At 51.3% G+C, this 17,771-nt stretch overlaps 1 protein-coding gene and 1 long non-coding RNA gene across 18 annotated transcripts in view; one reads left to right on the forward strand and one right to left on the reverse strand.

The window, feature by feature from the left end:
- Positions 1-17,771, forward strand: part of Dlgap4 (DLG associated protein 4) — a 147,826-nt gene that overhangs the window by 98,762 nt on the left and 31,293 nt on the right. For 5 of the 14 annotated variants that reach the window (XR_015682152.1, XM_087650118.1, XM_087650108.1 and 2 more), the window contains 1 exon segment: positions 633-873. Coding sequence is in view for 6 of the 14 variants with exons in the window: in XM_087650118.1 (XP_087506244.1) it covers positions 633-873 (241 nt within the window). In the remaining 8 variants the exon portion in view is untranslated. 14 annotated transcript variants of the gene reach the window in all.
- On the reverse strand, positions 364-10,759 carry LOC103691945 (uncharacterized). Of its 4 annotated transcripts, none has more exons than XR_015684740.1 (3): positions 7,258-7,510; positions 6,927-7,110; positions 364-959 (listed from the first exon to the last, which is right to left on the reverse strand). It is a non-coding gene; the product is annotated as an uncharacterized LOC103691945 (long non-coding RNA). The 4 variants fall into 4 exon arrangements; XR_015684741.1 differs by having other exon boundaries at positions 365-959; positions 6,927-7,051; XR_015684742.1 differs by having other exon boundaries at positions 366-959; positions 7,319-7,510.

A 17,771-nucleotide genomic window follows, 5' to 3' on the forward strand; every position in this document is an offset into this window, starting at 1 on the left:
ACTGTCCCTCGGGGGGGGGGGTTCTTGTGGTTTTTTTTGTTTGTTTGTTTTGTTTTTTGTTTTTGTTTGTTACTAGAACTTATTAAATGGGGGCTGGGGATTTAGCTCAGTGGTAGAGCGCTTACCTAGGAAGCGCAAAGCCCTGGGTTTGGTCCCCAGCTCTGGAAAAAAAAAGAACAAAAAAAAAAAAAAAGAACTTTTTGTTCTTTTTTTCGGAGCTGGGGACCGAACCCAGGGCTTTGCGCTTCCTAGGTAAGCGCTCTACCACTGAGCTAAATCCCCAGCCCCAAAAAAGAACTTATTAAATGGTAAATACCCAACATTACCAATGGCTCAGATTCTTTCATGATGAATTCAGTAGATTAGTACAGACAACAAGGTTTTATTAAACCTTATTTTGTCAGCATCCTGTAATATTCCAGCATTTTTCTTGTTGTAGATGGAGAAACGGAGGCCCACAGAGATGTTTAATCCTAAGGGCTGTTTAATCCTAAGGCATTTGTGCCCTGAGTGAGGTGAGAGGAGGAGAGATAGACTAAGGGACAGCCAAGGAAAGCCTCTAGCCCTGGAGCTGAGCTAGACCAGCAAAGACTGGCAAAGCCGGGCTCTGATGCCTGCCTCTGTCTGGACAGGTCCGGGAGGCAGACCTGAGTGACCAGTATGAGGCAGCCTGTGAGTCGGCCTGCAGTGAGGCTGAGTCGACAGCCGCAGAGGCGCTCGACTTGTCGCTGCCCAGCTACTTCCGCTCACGCAGCCACAGCTACCTGCGAGCCATCCAGGCGGGCTGCTCGCAGGAGGAGGACAGTGTCTCCCTGCAGTCCCTCTCCCCACCGCCCAGCACCGGCAGCCTCAGCAACAGCCGTACACTTCCAAGTGAGTACCGTATGCAGGAGGTTGGCGTTCATTCCACTTCGGGCTGTTCACCAGGGGAGGGCACAGGAAATATCCGGGTGGGCAGCCTAGAGGGATGCCAGGGAGGAGCCATAGGTCACCACAGGAGGGACGGTGGAGAACTAACAGCTAACTGGTGAGGCTAAACAGCTAGCAGAAACAGACCGTCCAGTGGGCAGGGATGGAGAGTGTGGGAGCCCAGAGATCCCTGCTTAGAGCAGCCTCTTGCTGATAAGCAGGGCTTACTAACCCACTTGGGGTTAGCTGTGTAGACAAACCTATAGGAAAGGCAAGAACTTTCAGGGAAGGCAAAGAGTGGAATGAGGGGTTAAATCCACTCCCAGCCTTCCCAGTGGGGTGAGTTTGTCTCTTATGTTCACAATCAGGGATGGCCCTACCGTCCTCAGGTTGTTCTGACCCTTGTGTGAGCAGAGGAAGGAGCCACACTGTGTGCCCAAGCCAGGCAGAAGCAGAAAGTCAGACCAGGGGCCACACTACAAAGTGTGGACTGGTCGAGACCACCCTGAGTCTACTCTTCTTGCCCTTTATTTTCTCCATGACTAAACCAGACCCTAGAGTCCTGGGGTTGTTGGACCATGCAGGAAGCTACCTATAACATTCTCGCCATGTACAGACCCTAAGTAAACACCATTTGCTGGGACGGGACAGGTACTTTCTGTTATAACTGCTCCTTAGCCTCAACTCTGAACCTCCATGCCAGTCCAGGGCAGTGGGGTTGGGTTGTAAGAAGAGATGGCTGCTGGTTTCCGATGTCACTAAGTGAACTGAGCCCCACAGATGTTGTACGCAGGTGGCCAACATTGATTAAATGAACTGGTCCCTTCAGGAACAGAGCAGAAACGGTGGTCCCACTGCACTGCCCATTACCCTTGCAGACTTCCCATCCCAGCCCGAGTGGGTACCCCAAGGCAGATCCCTAAACTCTGGCCCCTTTTACACCTGGAGGAACAGCCTGGCTTTTAGCTGTGAGGAGTCCATTCCAGTCTAATCTCTTAGACCAGTCTGCCGCAAATCTCGTGCCGCTGCACCTGGGGCCTGACATGGCTGGAAAACGCTGTCAAGGAGCTAGGTGTCGTGGTCTGGTCTTCTCTGAGTCTTGTTCACTGTTGTTTCTGGCTCTACTGGTTTGGGGACTTTGAACAACTGAAGCCACAGTCTGGTTTCTTATCCTATCGGGAAGAGGCTTCCCGGCATCCTCTGTCCCAGGGTGAGCAAAGCTGCCTCCCACCCCCTGGGCTTCACCATCTGGCAGTCGGTCCTCCTCACTCGGCCTTTTAGCTGGGCAGTTTGTCCTAGGACAGAGCCTTCTAAAGACAACTGCAGCCCCACCCCGTACCCTGTAACCATTTTAACCTGTTTGAAAAGCAACATAGTTGCCTCTTGGAGGCACTGCTTCTCTAGTGCCTTCCTTCTCCGCTCATGGGTGACCCGCTACTCTACAGAAGTCTCCAGGCTGGGGTGGAGGTTGCTGCTGTTCTGTGGCTTCCAAATCCAGAGAGCTCTGCCAGGCTGTCCCAGAGCTCTGCTGCACTAATGGGAGTCTCAGGTAACATCACCTTCTCCACATTCTCATGCCCCAGAGACGTTCTCTGGGTGTGTTGGGGGTTGGGGGGACGTGTTTTTGAGACAGGGTTTCTCTGTGTACTCCTGGCTGTCCTGGAACTTGCTCTGTAGACCAGGCTGGCCTCAAACTGAGATTTGCCTGCCTCTGCCTCCCGTGTGCTATTGAGATGGGCTTAGAAGGACGCAGGACATCTATAGAAATTCACTGCAAATAAACCCTCGACTTCCTCCAGCCCCCATCACTCATGAGTGCACAGACCCATAACTGCACATCCCAGAACCCAGGCCATGTGGGCCCCTCTTTGAGATAGCTCTTGCTTCCGTAATGCTGCACAACAAACACAGTACAACAATAGACATCCCCAAGTTTGTCAGCCTCATGCTTCTCCTGGGACCAGAGGTCCTCAGAATGAGTTGTTCTCAGGAGGAGGGCAGAAGGCAAGAGAGCGAGCCTAACAGTACAAGCACATTCAAGGCCCAACATAAGCAAACATCCCATTGGCTAAAGCAAGTTGCACGACTGAGCTCAGAATCAAGGGTGAGGACCCTTTTCACTTTTGGAGAAGAGATTGTATCCCTGTGGCAAAGGGTGTGCACGCAGAGGGTTGAAGATCAGCCTGCTGTATCCCACACATGTATGCATGCCTCTCTCATACAGAACACTTATCCTACCCAAGATCCCCCTAAGTTTCATACAGCCACAGTGTTGAGATCCATGATTTGTGCTAGATCTGGTTACAGCTTTTCTTTCCTTTTTTTTTTTTTCAATTTATTCATTTATTATATGTAAGTACACTGTAACTGTCTTCAGATACACCAGAAGAGGGCATCGGATCTCTTTAAGATGGTTGTGAGCCACCATGTGGTTGCTGGGAATTGAACTCAGGACCTCTGGAAGAGCAGTCAGTGCTCTTAACTGCTGAGCCATCTCTCCAGCCCTACAGCTTTTCTTGATCCATCAACCTATGATCTAAAAAGCTGTGTTACCTGCCCTGTCACCCAACACCCTCTTCCCCTAATGGAGACCTTTGACTTAGCACAAGGACAGGGCAGCTGCCACCCAGACTCTGTTGAGCTGGGACAGGAGGGGGCTCACAGGTTTTCTGACTTGGGCGATTCTGAAGTCCTTCTGAGCAAGCCGATGAGCCCATTCTGTGAGATAGGAGACTCGTTCTGAAGATTTCCTGCCCTGAGAAATGAACTTTGAACCTTTGCCTGCTTCCTTCCTAGGAGCAGCAGAAGGATTCACCTTCCATAGCAGAAGCTGACTGAGTTGATTGACCTAGATCAAACACAGTTCATTTAATTTAATTTCATGTCACTTTGTGCCAAAGTCATATCCACGACCACTTTGAGCCCCACCTCCCTTCACTTAACTATTCCTATACTGGGATGCTGTGGGACCACACCACTGAGCTTTCCCATAGCTCCTTTGCCCACCTGAGGGGTTTGTATCAATGTGTGTGCCTGTGTGCCTGCTTTTCTGTATATGCACCACCCGCATGTAGGTGACCATAGTGGCCAGAAGAGTGTGTCAGATCCCCTCGAACTGGACTTACAGGCAGTTGTGAGCCAAACCCCACCCTCTGCAAAAATAGCAAGTGCTTTTGTTTTTCTTTCTCCCTTCCTTTAAAAAAGAATTATTTATTTTGTGTATATGAGTACATTGTCTTCAGACACACCAGAAGAGGGCACTGAATCCCATTACAGATGGTTGTGAGCCACCATGTGGTTGCTGGGAATTAACTCAGGACCTCTAGAAGAGTAGTCGGTGCTCTTAACCACTGAGTCACTCCAGCAACCCCCCTCAGCCTATCTTCCTTCCTTTCTTTCTTTCTTCCTTCCTCTCTTTCTTTCTTTCTTTCTTTTTTTCCTTCTTTCTTTCTTAGAGGATCTCACTATGTAGCTCTGGCTAGCCTGGAACTATATGTAGAACAGGTTGGCCTTGAACTCACAGACATCAGCCTACTTCTGCCTCCCAAGTGCTGAGATTAAAAGCCTAAGCCCTAGCCTGTGTGGTATTATAAATGGCAATGACTTTGTTTTGATCTTTATCTTAGGCTGTATCTTAATTTGAGAATGATCTACTGACTGGAGACTAAAATTGACTGATTTCTTTTTCAGCTCAGCAATTCCTAGGCCTTTTATATTTCCCCTAAGTATCCCTAACAGGTTGTGAGTTCTCGCTTTACTTCCTTATCCAAAGGGCCCAGGTCTTCAGGTCTTAGCCAACTACATCTGCACACTTGAAGTCAGCACAGATGAATCTCACTGAGAGTTCTGAGCCACACCCAAACAGAAGCCAGGCTTCTTCTCCAATCCTCCCTAACAGTTTGCTCATCCTTCCCTCACTGCGTGATCCTGGGGCCAAGATGCTAGCTCTTGGTTGTTATGAAGTCACACTCTATGTCATGTACCGTCTCAATGGCACCTGGGGATGAGCAGTGGGGAACAATAGCAGACATTTATGAGCTTGCTGATCAGCTGTCTTTGCTCTGTGTGTCCTATACCCTGGGCCCAAAGGCTGTTCCTGAGCCAGTGTCCCAGCCAGGCCCTGTTTCCCCCATGGACATGGCAGAAGGATAGGAGGACGAACTAATTTTGTAAGACATCTCAAGTCTCTTGGCTTCGCATCGGCAAAAACAGTTAGTCAAAGCAAGTCACTAGTCCAAAGCTGATGGTGCCACAGAGATTTTTGTGAGACATAGCAAAGACGATAAGTCCAAAGAACTGAGAACTGAGGTCACTGATTCAGTCTCAACCTCAGTGTCTATCAACCGATCATCTACCTATAATCTATTTCTCCTTCAATCTGCATTAAAATACCTCTCCTCACTATGTGTATGTATGTGCATGATGTGTGTGTGTGTGTGTGTGTGTGTGTGTGTGTGTGTGTGTGTGTGTTTGAGCCTGCAAACAGTGCCCCATGCATGGTTTCTCCCTCTTCTTTCCCCTTCCTATAGGGCATCACTGTGTAACCTTAGCTTGCCTGGAATCACAGAGATCTGCCTATCTCTGCCTCTCAAGGGCTGAGCCATCTCTCCAGCCCTTCCTTCTACCTCCGTGTGGGTTCCAGGGATCAAACTCAGGCCATCAGACCTCATGGCCAGCTTTTATGTGATGAGCCCCTCCCAGCCCCCAAAAGACCCTACATTTCTAAAGAAATAAATTCCAACTTTGCTTCAGTAATAATAATTAAGGCAATCACAGCGTGCGAAAGCACGCACACACACACACACACACACACACACACACACACACAGAGCACATTCTGGATGAACCAGCATTTGTTATCAAGTGTAAGGATGTAGGCTTCAGTTAAACAGTTCAGGGACTTTTGCACAAATATAGTCAAGAAAGTATTGTGCAACACCCTCTCGTACCTGCCCAGACACACGTTACACAGTCACAGAAAGACCTGTATACAGTATGGTACAGTTGGTATAGTGCAAGCATGAGGACCTGAATTTGGACCACTAGTACCATGCTGTTGGGGGTGGGGGGATCCAAGCGTGGTAACACACCTTCTTAGTGTTCTATTGCTGTGAAGAGACATGAGTAACTCGACTCTTCATTTGATGTGGGTGGAGGGTGAGACAGGGTTTCTGAAACTAGCTCTGCAGACCAGGCTGGCCTTGAACTCACAGAGCTCCACCTGCCTCTGCCTCCCAGGTGCTGGGAATAAAGGCGTGCACCACTGCCCCCTCCTGGCTCAAGGAAAAGCATTGAATTGGGGGCTGGCTCACAGAGGCTCAGTCCATTATCATCGTGGTGGGGAGCATGGCAGCAGGCAGGAAGGCATGGTGTTGCAGAAGTAGCTAAGAGTTTTACATCTTGATCCTCTGGAAGCAGGCGGAGAGAGACACAGACAGACAAGAGAGGAGAGGCAGACAGTCAGACAGACACTGGGTCCGGCATGCACTTTTGAAACCTCAAAGACCACATTTCCTCCTTAGCAAGGCCACACTTCTTAATACTTCTAATCCTTCTCAAAAATCCACCAGCTAGGGACTAAATCTGCAAATATAGAAGCGTATGGGGACCACTCTCATTTAAGCCATCACAGACATCCTATCTCTGAGGGAGCAAAGACAGTGGATCCCTAACCAGTCAGCCAGCCTAGCCAACTTGGCGAGTTTCTCAAAAAGAAGGTACAGACTGAAAATGACACCCAACATACACACCCACCCACACATGGATGTGCACACACACAAAGAAAGACGTGAAGACAGATGTGTACCAATAATCCTATGCATACATGTGCATACCTAGTTCGACACACCCTGCACACAAAGTACAAGCCTGTGTGTCTCCGTCAAAGCTCACACCCACACTTGTGAAGAAACACTCCGGGCTTCCCCATTCGCCTTCACTATAGGTTCCCATGGTGACCTCCACATACCTGCTCTGGTTTGACCTCTGCTCCTCTTGTGCTCTGCAGATATACTCACCTGCCACCCAGGAAAGCCAAAGGCACCAGATTTCCAGGTTTCTGGCCAGAGCTGCAGCTGGTCCGTGTGGTAGTTTTGTGCCGAGTTAAAAAAGGGCACTGTCTCCTATGACACTCTGCCACCATCTGCTGAAAAGTCACCATGATACAGTGGTTTCTATTAGAATATGGTCCTTTACGTCCATCTGCCGGGGGAAAAAAAAGTCATAGTAATTATATACTTTGACTATGTCTATATTGTGAGTAGCGCCCTGCATGCACACACGGGGCATCCTTAATCAGTGTAAAAACTTGTACAACCATACATGGAGGTCCAGCTTAGAATCACCCACCTCTACACAGGCACGCACCAGCACACAGCCAGTCCCCCTACTCAGAAGGCTCTCCTCTTACTTCCCAGCCTTCCCGTGTTGGTTCTGAGTTGTTGGCTGAGAGGCATGTAGCTCTGTTTGTTTCTCCACCCTGAGCCCATGTGCTCACAGGACCAGATGCAGGCAGGTAGGTGGGAAGATGGGGGTGCAGGGTAGCTCTTGAGGCAGTGGGCACCTAGGCAGAACCAACTGCTCTCGTGGGGGCGGGGCGTGTAGCTGCCCACCCACTACTCACAGCTTCCCAGCTCTGGCTCCAGCACTGCCACCCTCCCTCCTCCTTTCTGACCCAGTTTCCACATTCCAGAAATAGCTCTGGCAGGTGACTGGCAGGCAGCGGGTCAGCAGGGGCTCAGCTTCTACAGCCCCTCCCCAGCCAGAGGACACCTGGGAGGGGACATGAGGGCCATGATGCGACCCTTTGGTCTGCCTCTTCTTTCTTTATGCTTCTGAAAAGGAAGCAAGAACAGTGACAAGCCTCCCTCCCATCTCTTCCCTCAGCTCCCCCACTCAACCGTCGTCGCCTTCTGTTTCTCCCTCAGCCCTCTGTTTCTCTTCCTTTCCTTCCTCTCAGTTTTGGGCTTTCCCCTCCTCCCTCCTATGTCTCTCCCACTCCCTCTGAATCACATCACACAGATTCAGAAGCCGAGATATCACACAGGGCCCACAGCAAGTGGTGTGGGGGTGGGGAGACTACTGTGTGGCACCCTCCCAATTACATTCTCTAGATCTTCAAATGTGGATACGGTCACACACACACACACACACACACACACACACACACACACACACACAGGTACATAGACTTAGGGTCATTCTTCACCCATACTGCAAGCTCCAGGTTGAGCTGGACAAGTTCCAGTCCAGAAAACATTCCACCTCCCTGCTCAGAGGCCCAGGGTACTTTCTTCAGTGCTGATAGGTCACTGAAGAGGTGGCCGTCCCTACCTGGGCTTCATATTGTTTATCTAGACTTTGGTTATCTGGACCATTTAAGTCACAGGCTGCTCTCCCTCTCATTTTGTCCCTTCTCTCATCCCTTAGAACTCTTCTGATTTCTTTGATTCCTTTCCCTTCCCTTGCACATATACATAGGTCTTGTCTCTCAAGCCTAGTCCACCCTAATCTCCAGTTATTACACAGCAGAGCCCTGTAACCTCAGCCCATTCAGTCCCCAGAGTGTCAGGGCAAACATTCTGTAATTTGAGTGTCATTTCTGATTCCTGAAGCTAAGGTTTGAGATTTAATCTGAGTTAAACAGATTAAGTGAGCCACCACCAATTAGTGATGTCTGCTATGGCCAGCGTTACACATACCTGCCATTCCTGACTTAACCCCGATACACACACACACACACACACACACGCACGCACACGCACACACACACATATACTCAAAAAGTGGGCGTGGGAAGGTTTACAAAGCCTAGAAGTGTCACAGTCAAGGTTATTCAGAAAATAGGTCAAGGAGATGTTTCTCAAAGCTTTGAGCTCTTCATTGTCCTATGGGGTTAGGAAGGAAGCAACCCAAGGATGTGACAAAGAAGAAGAGAATCATCTGGCAGTAGGAACAAGATTAGAGGCTGTCATACTGGTCAGGCAGGGGACAGCGGCCCTGTTAGGGCCATAGGGTCAGTGGTAATAGGATTCAGGAGGCCTTATCCTGGATGACTGTCAAATTTCCTACTGTTGAAGCAGGCACCTCTCCTCAGGGCACTGGGTAGAAGGCAGGCTTCTCCTTACGTTCTATCATGCCCTTGTCCCAGATTGTCTTAGCGAGGGTTTCTATTTGATGTGACGAAAACACCATGACCAAAAAGCAAGTTAGGAAGGAAAGGGTTTATTTGGCTTACACTTCCAGATCATAATCCATCATTGGAGGAAGTCAGGACAGGAACTCAAGCAGGGCTGAAACCTGGAGGCAGGAGCTGGTACAGAGGCCATGGAGGGTGCTGCTTCCTGGTTTGCTTCCCATGGCTTGCTTAGCCTACTTTCTTAAAGAACCCAGGACCACTGTGGGCTGGGCCCTTCTCCCTTGATCACTAATTGGGAAAATGCCTTACTGCTGGATCTCAAGGAGGCATTTCCTCACCTGAGGCTCCTTCCTCTCTGATGACTCTAGCTTGTGTCACGTTGACACACAAAAGCAGCCAGTACAGGGACGTTCCTAGGTATCTGAGAGCCTACTATATGCGGACTGCACGGATTTTCACTGTCCACATTTTTAAAGAATCCACAGAAATGGTGACTCAAACTCTAGCCAGTTGCTGTTCTGCCACCTGGGACAGGACAGCAACTATCTGGAAAGGACCATTTACCCTCCCCTAGAAGCCCAGGTTCATGCAGGAGGATCTGAGGCCAGTATTACACCTCAGGCCTGGGTCCAGTCAACTCCTTTTTGCAGAGAGGCTAGCCAGACTTGGAGCTCCTGGGTGAGGACCCAGTCAGTACACAAAATGGTCCCACCCACCCCCCAAACACCTTACAGGACCTGAGGAACGTGTGTGCGAGCGCCCGCAGGTGTGTGTGTGGGGTGGGGGGAGTACCAATAGAGAAGTGTGCTGACATGTGAACTCTAGCACCAAGGTCCAGACTTGGTGAAGTCCAGATTGAAGCTGCCCATGAGTTCTTCTGTGGACTGGATTTAGAGGGTCAAAGACTTCCTTTTTAAAATTCTGTTTCTGCCTGGTTTCTCTCCAGGGAACACTCAGCACTGGCGAATCCCAGAGAGAAAGGGGGGCCTTGCCCAAGGTTAGACAAGGAGTGTTAACTGAATTGGAAGGGTGCAGTGACACAAGGGTGACTTGGGGTGTCATAGTCTATCAAGATTTTACTTTGTCTTTTCACTAAGTAAAGCAAATGAAACCGAAGAGCACGATGTAGCCAACTCCTGCTTTTAAAGTGCTTAGCACAGTGCTGCCATCAAATAAGTTTGTTGCTTTTGTCATTATTATGTCTTAATGCAAAGGGAAGACTGGAAACAGTGTTACCTTCTTCATTCCTCACAGCCCTCTGTCAGATCCAAATACAGAAAGCAGGCAACCGGCTTGTCACGCTGCAAGGATCAGTGCCTGGCAGAACTTGCTGTAAATGGACTGCCAGTCTGGGGGAGGGGACTGGACTCACTCAGTTGTCACATTTTACAAAGACTGATGAGGCACAGAAAGGTTGAGCATCTTGCCTAAGGTCACACAAGTGTAATACTGAACCCATCCACAGCAAGGGATAGCGCGGAGAGACAACTAGACACTGCCAGGCTGAGTATCTAGGACCTGCGTGAGGGACGGAAAGCCCACGGTGGCTCCTCTCCTCAGCCTGTTTCCCTACCTACAGTGAGGCGTCGCCACCAGGGTGAGCCCGTAGGGACGGACCGCCACTTGGCCTCCCGTACGGACCGTGCATTAAGTTCCAGCTGGAACCGGTTTGGCAGGGCGGTTCGAGAGGGCGGAGTCCCTCAGCTCGGGCATGCGCGAGCCGGCGCGGGCGCGCACTCCCTTTCAAGACCGGCCGGCCAGGGCGTGGGCCGCGCGGTACGCGTGCGCGCTTGCGCTGTGTCCCGGCTGCGCGCGCCCCCTGGCGGCCCCGGAATCCCGGGCGACGCGCGCGCGGCTGACGCGAGGGGCGGGGCCGGCGCGGGGCTTTAACCCGGAGGCCCCGCCTCTCGGGCGTACAAAACCGGAGCCTCGGGCCGGGCCGCGTGAGGGAGGAGGGTGAGTGCCCGCCGCTGGCCGCAGCTGCCGCCAGTCCATCCGTCACTCCGTCCGTCTGTCCGACCCACGTCGTCGCCGCCGCCGCCTCCTCAGCCCGGACGCCCGGGGCCCGCCCAGCGCCGCCCGGAGCAGCCGCGGCCCCGCGAGGAGACGGGCGCCGCCTCCGCCCGGCCCTGCCCTGCCCCGTCTTCCCGTCTGTCCGTCCGTCCGCCCGCTCGCCCGCGCTTCCGTCCTTCTGTCGGGCCGCTGGCCCTCGGGCCCGTGTCTCTGTTGAGCCCGCTTTGTCTCTCCCTAGCTCGCTGTCTCTTTGTCTCTGCTCTCGCGCTCTCGGCCCCTCCCTCGCTCCAGGATCTCGGGTCCCCTCTCCCAGCGCTCCTCTCCTCTCTTACAGCCACGGGTTCTGGCACCCCCATTCTTTGGGACTCCCTAGATCTTTTGGGTCCTCTCCTTCAGAACACACTCCACTCACCCAGGCCACCCCTGAGCTTACCACACATCCTGAGGGTCCTTCTTGATCCGTGTGCCCCTGATTCCTGGGGGTTACCTTCACCTAGCCCATATTTCCCCACGGGTTAACCACTTCTCGGAGCCTCCCATATCTACAAGAACCTTTTACATCCCTTAATGGTCTCCTTAAACCCCCGGTATCTCCCCAGCTCCCTAACTTCAGAACCTCTGCCTTTTCTAGATTTGTCCGCTGTCGCTGTCACTGTGTCTCCTTGTTCTCCGAGCGCCCCACTTCTCTGGACCCGGTCCCCGCCTTGCTCTCTGCCTCTTCCACGCATCTGTGTCGGTGGTCTCATTGCTGTTTCTGCCGCCTGCCTCTGAGCCTTCTCCTCTGCCCAGAGATCTTGCTCCCTTGCTTCTCTGCCCCATCCCCTGTCGCCCCTTCTCTCTGCTCCTTGTCACTCCCTCTCCCTTTTCTGTCTCTGCCGGGTCTCTGGGTCTCTGACCCCCATCCGGCCCTCATGGCTTTGTGTCTGGAGCTCTTGAAGCAATGTGAGTGGTGGGGTGTCCGAGTCGGGCCGGGCGGAGTCATCCCGCAGGCTGGCCGCGGCAGAGGCTCCATGGGGTTGGCGCTGGGGCAGGGGCTGGCGCTGGGGCAATGAGGCTGTGGGGCCTCTAGACCAGGGGGACAAGGATGGTGGGGCCAGGCTGTCTGGCGAGGGGGTTGGGGGGAAGGGCCTTCCTGCCCTGAGGCTTCTGCTTTAGTTGCTTGAGTGTGTGGAGGGCGCCCTGGGCTGGGTATCCCTGCTGGTTTGGCCCTGCATGGCCTGGCACTTTGTGATCGCTTGTGGGCAGGCCTGGGCTATTTTGGAGCCTACAGCAGGATGTGATATCACTTGGGCGTTTATTTAGACCCAGCTGGGGGTGGGGGCTGCGTTCTTGCCAACTTGAGTAATGAAATTTTGCAGGGGGGTGTGGCTTCTTAGACAGCTGGGCTATATGGTTGTGGTCAGAACTTTTTAGGTTACCCTGAGTGGCCAGGTGAACCGAGGTCTGTGAAACTTGGTCTTGCTGAGACCGGGATGAATTAGAGAGGAATCGCCCTTACAATGACCACCCTTGATTATTGTATTTGGCTGTCTCAGTCTCTGAAATCTTGACTAGACCAGCTCCAAAAAGTTTGACTTCGGGTGTGCCCCTTGGACTTAAGTCTCATGTGTTCCATCTGTAAAAGGGATAATGAGGGAGGTAGTACCAAGGGTTGTCATGAAGATCAAATGAGGCATATCTCGACATGCTTTGTAAACTGTCAGCCTGCCTTTAGACAGTCCCAGAGAGAACTTTCCTCAGAGTACAGAGCTGAGCAGGCAGAACTGAGTCCAGGCCCAGGACTCGTCCACTTCCATCTGGTTAAGGAGTGTGTCTACCTTTCCAGAATCCCCAGTGCCATCGTGCGTCTCCTCAGCGTGTAAAAATAAGTGGGTATATACGCCCAGAGAGGTGCCTGTGCTGGGGAACATTTGGATTTTCTGTCTGCCATTTATAACACCTGGAAACAAAGTCACCCAGTACCTGGTGAGCCACGGCTGCTTTTCTCTGTGTGGAGCACAAAGGTCCCAGTTGAAAGATTCCGCTGAGAGCTGGGATCTGCTATCAAGGGCTCTAGGATGTTCTAGAACTTTCAAACAGGGAGTGAGACCAGATATCCTAGTCCCTGCATCTTTCAGATAAGGTGGAAGTCAAGAAGGGCCAGGAGGACCCATGGAGGCTTGAACTCCTAGGTCCGGTCTCATGGCCATGTCTTTAGTCACTGCCTTGCTGGGATAGCCTGCCCCTGGTGTGTAAAAACGACCTCTAACACCCACAGATCTTTTTCTGTGTGTGCCTTGCAATAGGCAAAATCCATGGATTGCCTGCATTCGGGAGGTAAAAGGGGCATGATACCTGGGCCAGAAGTGGAGAAGTCAGGATTCTAGTCCTCAAATCTTAGGCAGCGACTGTCCCTTTAGTGTCAGCCTCCTAACTTGAATTAGAATAACAAGTCTTAGCCTAAGACTGATTGTTTAAAGTTGCAAGGCAAAATGCCAAGGTTTTGTCCCCAGTTCTGGTGCTAAACTGCCATGTGACTTCAGACAGTTGGTCTCCTGCTTTTCCCTCTGAAGAATGGGGGTGTTGGGTGTTTCTATCTCTTGGATCTTTGTAGCTGACATTTGAGATTGAGGCCACCTGTGCGCCCCTGTGCCTTGCCATTTATAAGTATGCCTGGTCAGAGCGAGGAGGGGGATTAGATGCGTGCTGTCAGCTGTATACTCAGGACAGCTGGGGGCTTTTATGGGCGAGGTCGTGCGTGGGTTGGAGAGGTTTCCCAGAAGAGGCAGTGTTTGAGCTGAGTCAGCATACCAGACGCGACCAGGCGCTTTCCTATACGGGTGCAGAATAATGTGGGTTTTAAAGCTCTTCAGACTTGGTTCTGATCAGTCTCAGCATTCGATACCTGTGCTTTCTTTGACCTACAGTTTCCTCATCTGGACTCTGAAAAAGTCATTTATGCCATAGGATTGTGGAGACAATTAAACAAGATTATACATATATAAATAAAAAGCCTGTACACAGTAGGCCCTCAATAAATGTGAGCTTTTCCCACCTCATACTAACTGGTCAGATTTTTCTTTGTGGGAACAAGACAGTGCCAGCTTCTTCCCTCACCCCTGTGGTTGCGATTCAGGTAACAGGGGACGTAGGAATGTACCTTGAACTGTATGTAAGCAGTAGTAATAGAAGTGGCATCCCCAGGGCCAGGTGAGGCATCATGTAATTCAGTCAGAAGCCATCGAGATTCTCCATTTCACAAGAGAACGCAGAGTAAGGGGCCCACAGAGGGACGTGGACCCACTCTGAGTCTCGCAGCATGGCAGTGTCCGGGCATTCTCCAGTCTCTCTGCTTCTTTTCCCTGCAGCATTACTTCAAAGGTTGCTGCTTCTGTCTGGTAGCCTGTCACTCAGTGCCTGTTCTGTCACCTGTTCTGGTTGGGTTTGTTTGACATTTCCCCAGTCTCTGAGCTCATCTCACATTTAAAGGCTTGAGGTGGGGCGGGAACTTGAGTCATCACCTTCTCTGGCTTTTCATCCTGAATAGCAACCAGACACTCCCTGAGGGCCATTGCCTGATGTAGATGCCACATGCCTAAAAGTTTTCTTCCCAGAAGCTCCGGTGGACTTGGGAGTATTTCCTGGCTCTTGGCAGAAGGCTCTCAGTCGTAACTGCCCAGGGCTCCACACCGAGAAGCTCTTGCCTGGCTAAACCAATACTAGTGCCTCGCTGTTCCTCTGTAGTACAGACTGCTACTCCTTCAGGTTCTCTACACTGGCCCCATCTGTAAGCACAGTTCTACGTTCATATACTTGCCTAAAGTGTGAGTCTAGCCAGTCACTTCATCGTCCCTGCTTCCTCATATATCACATTTTGATTCTTTATATTTAGAAATTTCAGTTTCCTGAGCTCTCTCCCTAGAGATCCTCTTTTATCAGGTGTGGTGCAGGAGTGAATCCTGTCAAGGAGTCTGAAGCTGAAAGCCTGTTGGCAGCACTCTGAGAAAAGCTGAAGTGGGAGTAGCCCACAGTTAGTGATCGACTATCTATTCCTGTGGTTGGACCCTGGACCGTTCTCTGTGCTTTGGTTTTCTTCCTGCCAGAGTTGGATGGAAATGCCTGCCTAGGTTGCGTGCTTCCTCGAGAAGCGATATGCTACTAGCAGCCTTGTTTGGAGCAAGCCTGGTTATTTGTACTAGCATGTCTCCCTTCCTAGCTGAGCCCTCACTCAGGGCAGGGCAGGCTAGGCTCATGGCTGTGGAGTGGAACCCCTGAGCAGCAGTGGAATCCAGTCAGCAGCAATTTAATGAGGTGCAGGAGAGGTGTGCAGTGTGAAGGCCACTCAAGTTCCCAGGTTTCTCAGTGCTGGCTGCGGCTGCCTTTCCTGACTCAGCCTGGGCTGCAAGTGGCTGCTTTCTTCCCTATCCGTTTCTGGAAGCCAGGGCTGCTTTAAAGGCAATAAAACCAAATCTAGAGCTAAAAGATGGTTGTTTATTGCAACTTTAGTAAGGAAGCAAGCTTGGAGAGTAAGAAAGACGAGGGTCCCAGAACAAGGCTGACGCTGTGGCTTATCTCCCCCAGACCTCTTTTCACCCGCAGTGACTGGCCTAGTTTGAAGATGAGCAAAGAGCTCCCAGGTGGTTGGGCTGGGATGAGCTAGGAGCTGACTTGTGTGATGGGAAACCCTCCCTTTCCAGGGGCCTGCCCTCTCAGCCTGGGCTGGCTCTCTTGGAGTGAGACGGGAAGAACAGACAGGCAAGTCCTCTGCTCCTGGGAACTTGGGGTCTGATGAGAGACAAGGCCTACAATTATGAGAGACTGTGTGACAGTCTGTAATTAAGTGGCTGCTGAGGAAAGGCATTGTCTGAGAAGGAAGAAGTGAGTGTGAACAGGAGGAGTAAGAGCCCTTTGAGGGGGTTGAATTGGCAGAGGCAGAGGGTGGGGCTGGCACTCTAGAGAATGACTTGTTCAGGCAGAGGGTGGGGCTGGAAGTTAAGTGCGAGTTTGGAGAACTGAGTGTGCTTGCTGGTTTTGCTGATGCCTCGGGACTGACTGAAAGTCTGAGGGGGACCAGGCAGTTGTAGGTTGCACTGAACTTCTGTAGGGTACAGCTGCTTTTGCGGATACTGGGATAATGCAACTGGGGGACTCTTTAAAGATGTTGATTCAGGCTAGGAATCCACTAGGAATGAGTGAAAATGACGACTGGGAGGAGGACCGAGGGAGAGGTCAGGGCGGGGCTCATGGGAAGCATCGATAGAATAACAGGCTGTGCTCCTGAGGAGACTCCAGATCCTGGGGGAGGATGTGTGCTTGGAATTTGGAGAAGGAAGTAGCACTCTGAGCATGCTCCTGCTGCACCTGCCTTGGAGCAGGCTCCGAGCCAGCGCCTCCATTGGCAGCCTCATGAAATTCGTACAGCAAGCCAGAGGCAGGTGGACTTATCGAATCCCGTCCTACAGATAAGGGGAGTGTGGCTCCGAGTCAAGGCTGGCAGACTTCAAGCCTTGGCTCTTCCCCTGCTACTTAGAAAGGAAATCTGTGCCTTGAGGGGACAAAGGATCTGACTGAGCTGCTTGCCCCCTGAACAAAGGGAACGGTAGTCACTAAGCTCAGCTTTGTGAAAGACCAGCTCGCTCTGCATAGCGAGTTCCAGGCCAGCCAGAGTAAAACCCTGTATTTAACAAAAGAAAAGGAAAATTGTCACAAAAGCTGCTTTCTGACAATCCTTGATGTCAGGATTGGGTACCGGCTTAGAATCTCCATAAAGTTAGAGGATCCTTACACCTTTTAGGAGCCCCCAGAGCTCTGCTACACGTGTGCTCCATGTCTGGACCCCTTGGAAATCCCAGCCAGAGGAGTCAGTCACTCAGAAGCTAGGAAGAGACAGGTCATGAGGTACTTCACACAAAGCAACCAGATGCTAGAGCCCAGGTCCAAATTCCTAGGCTTCAGGTCAGGGACGGTAGGAGAGAGATCGGTTCTTACCAAATGGCCCCTGTAGAAAGCATCAGTGTTGGTTCCTGTCATGTAGCCAGAAGGTTGATGACCTGACCAGAAGGTACCCTTATTCTCTTGGTGTCAGCACCCCCACCCCACCTACCTCCCAGCATTGAACTTGCTCATAAGGCAAAACAACCCCATGCAACCCCATCCCTGTAAGCCTTCCTTTGTCACCAGTAAACACTCAGCATCCATGTGCCGACTGTATGCTGGGTATGACGGCAGCCATGTCTTCACACCTTTTTTTATTTGTTTGTTTCGGTTTTTTGAGACAGGGTTTCTTTGTGCATAGCCTTGGCTGTGCAGGAATTCATTCTGTAGACCAGGCAGGCCTCGATTTCACAGAGATCCACCTGCCTCTGCCCCGAGTGCTGGGATTAAAGGAGTGCACCACCACCCCTTGGCTTCATCCCAAAATCTTAACAGAGGTTGTTTACAGAAGTTTTTCACAGTTCTCTGCGACAGACAGCCTGAGAAACATCACTTAAGACAGCGGGCTAGAGTGACCGTGCTGTCCCATTGAGGTGTTGTAAGTTTACTAGATTGCTGTTTGTCAGGTGCTCTCACAGAAACTTTCAGAGTTCGTGTGTGCTCAGTCCACTTTCTTTGCAGAAGGTTGCTTCTGGATCTTTGATATTTATCTAGCCTGTTCTGCTGTGCAAAACTTGTATCCACTGTTCTGCCAACAGACCCTTATATGACCCGGTAGAGCCTTTACAGTTGTATCTGT

This window comes from Rattus norvegicus, chromosome 3 (genome assembly GCF_021556685.1).
Source record: "Rattus norvegicus strain SHRSP/BbbUtx chromosome 3, alternate assembly SHRSP_T2T, whole genome shotgun sequence".
Taxonomy (NCBI): domain Eukaryota; kingdom Metazoa; phylum Chordata; class Mammalia; order Rodentia; family Muridae; genus Rattus; species Rattus norvegicus.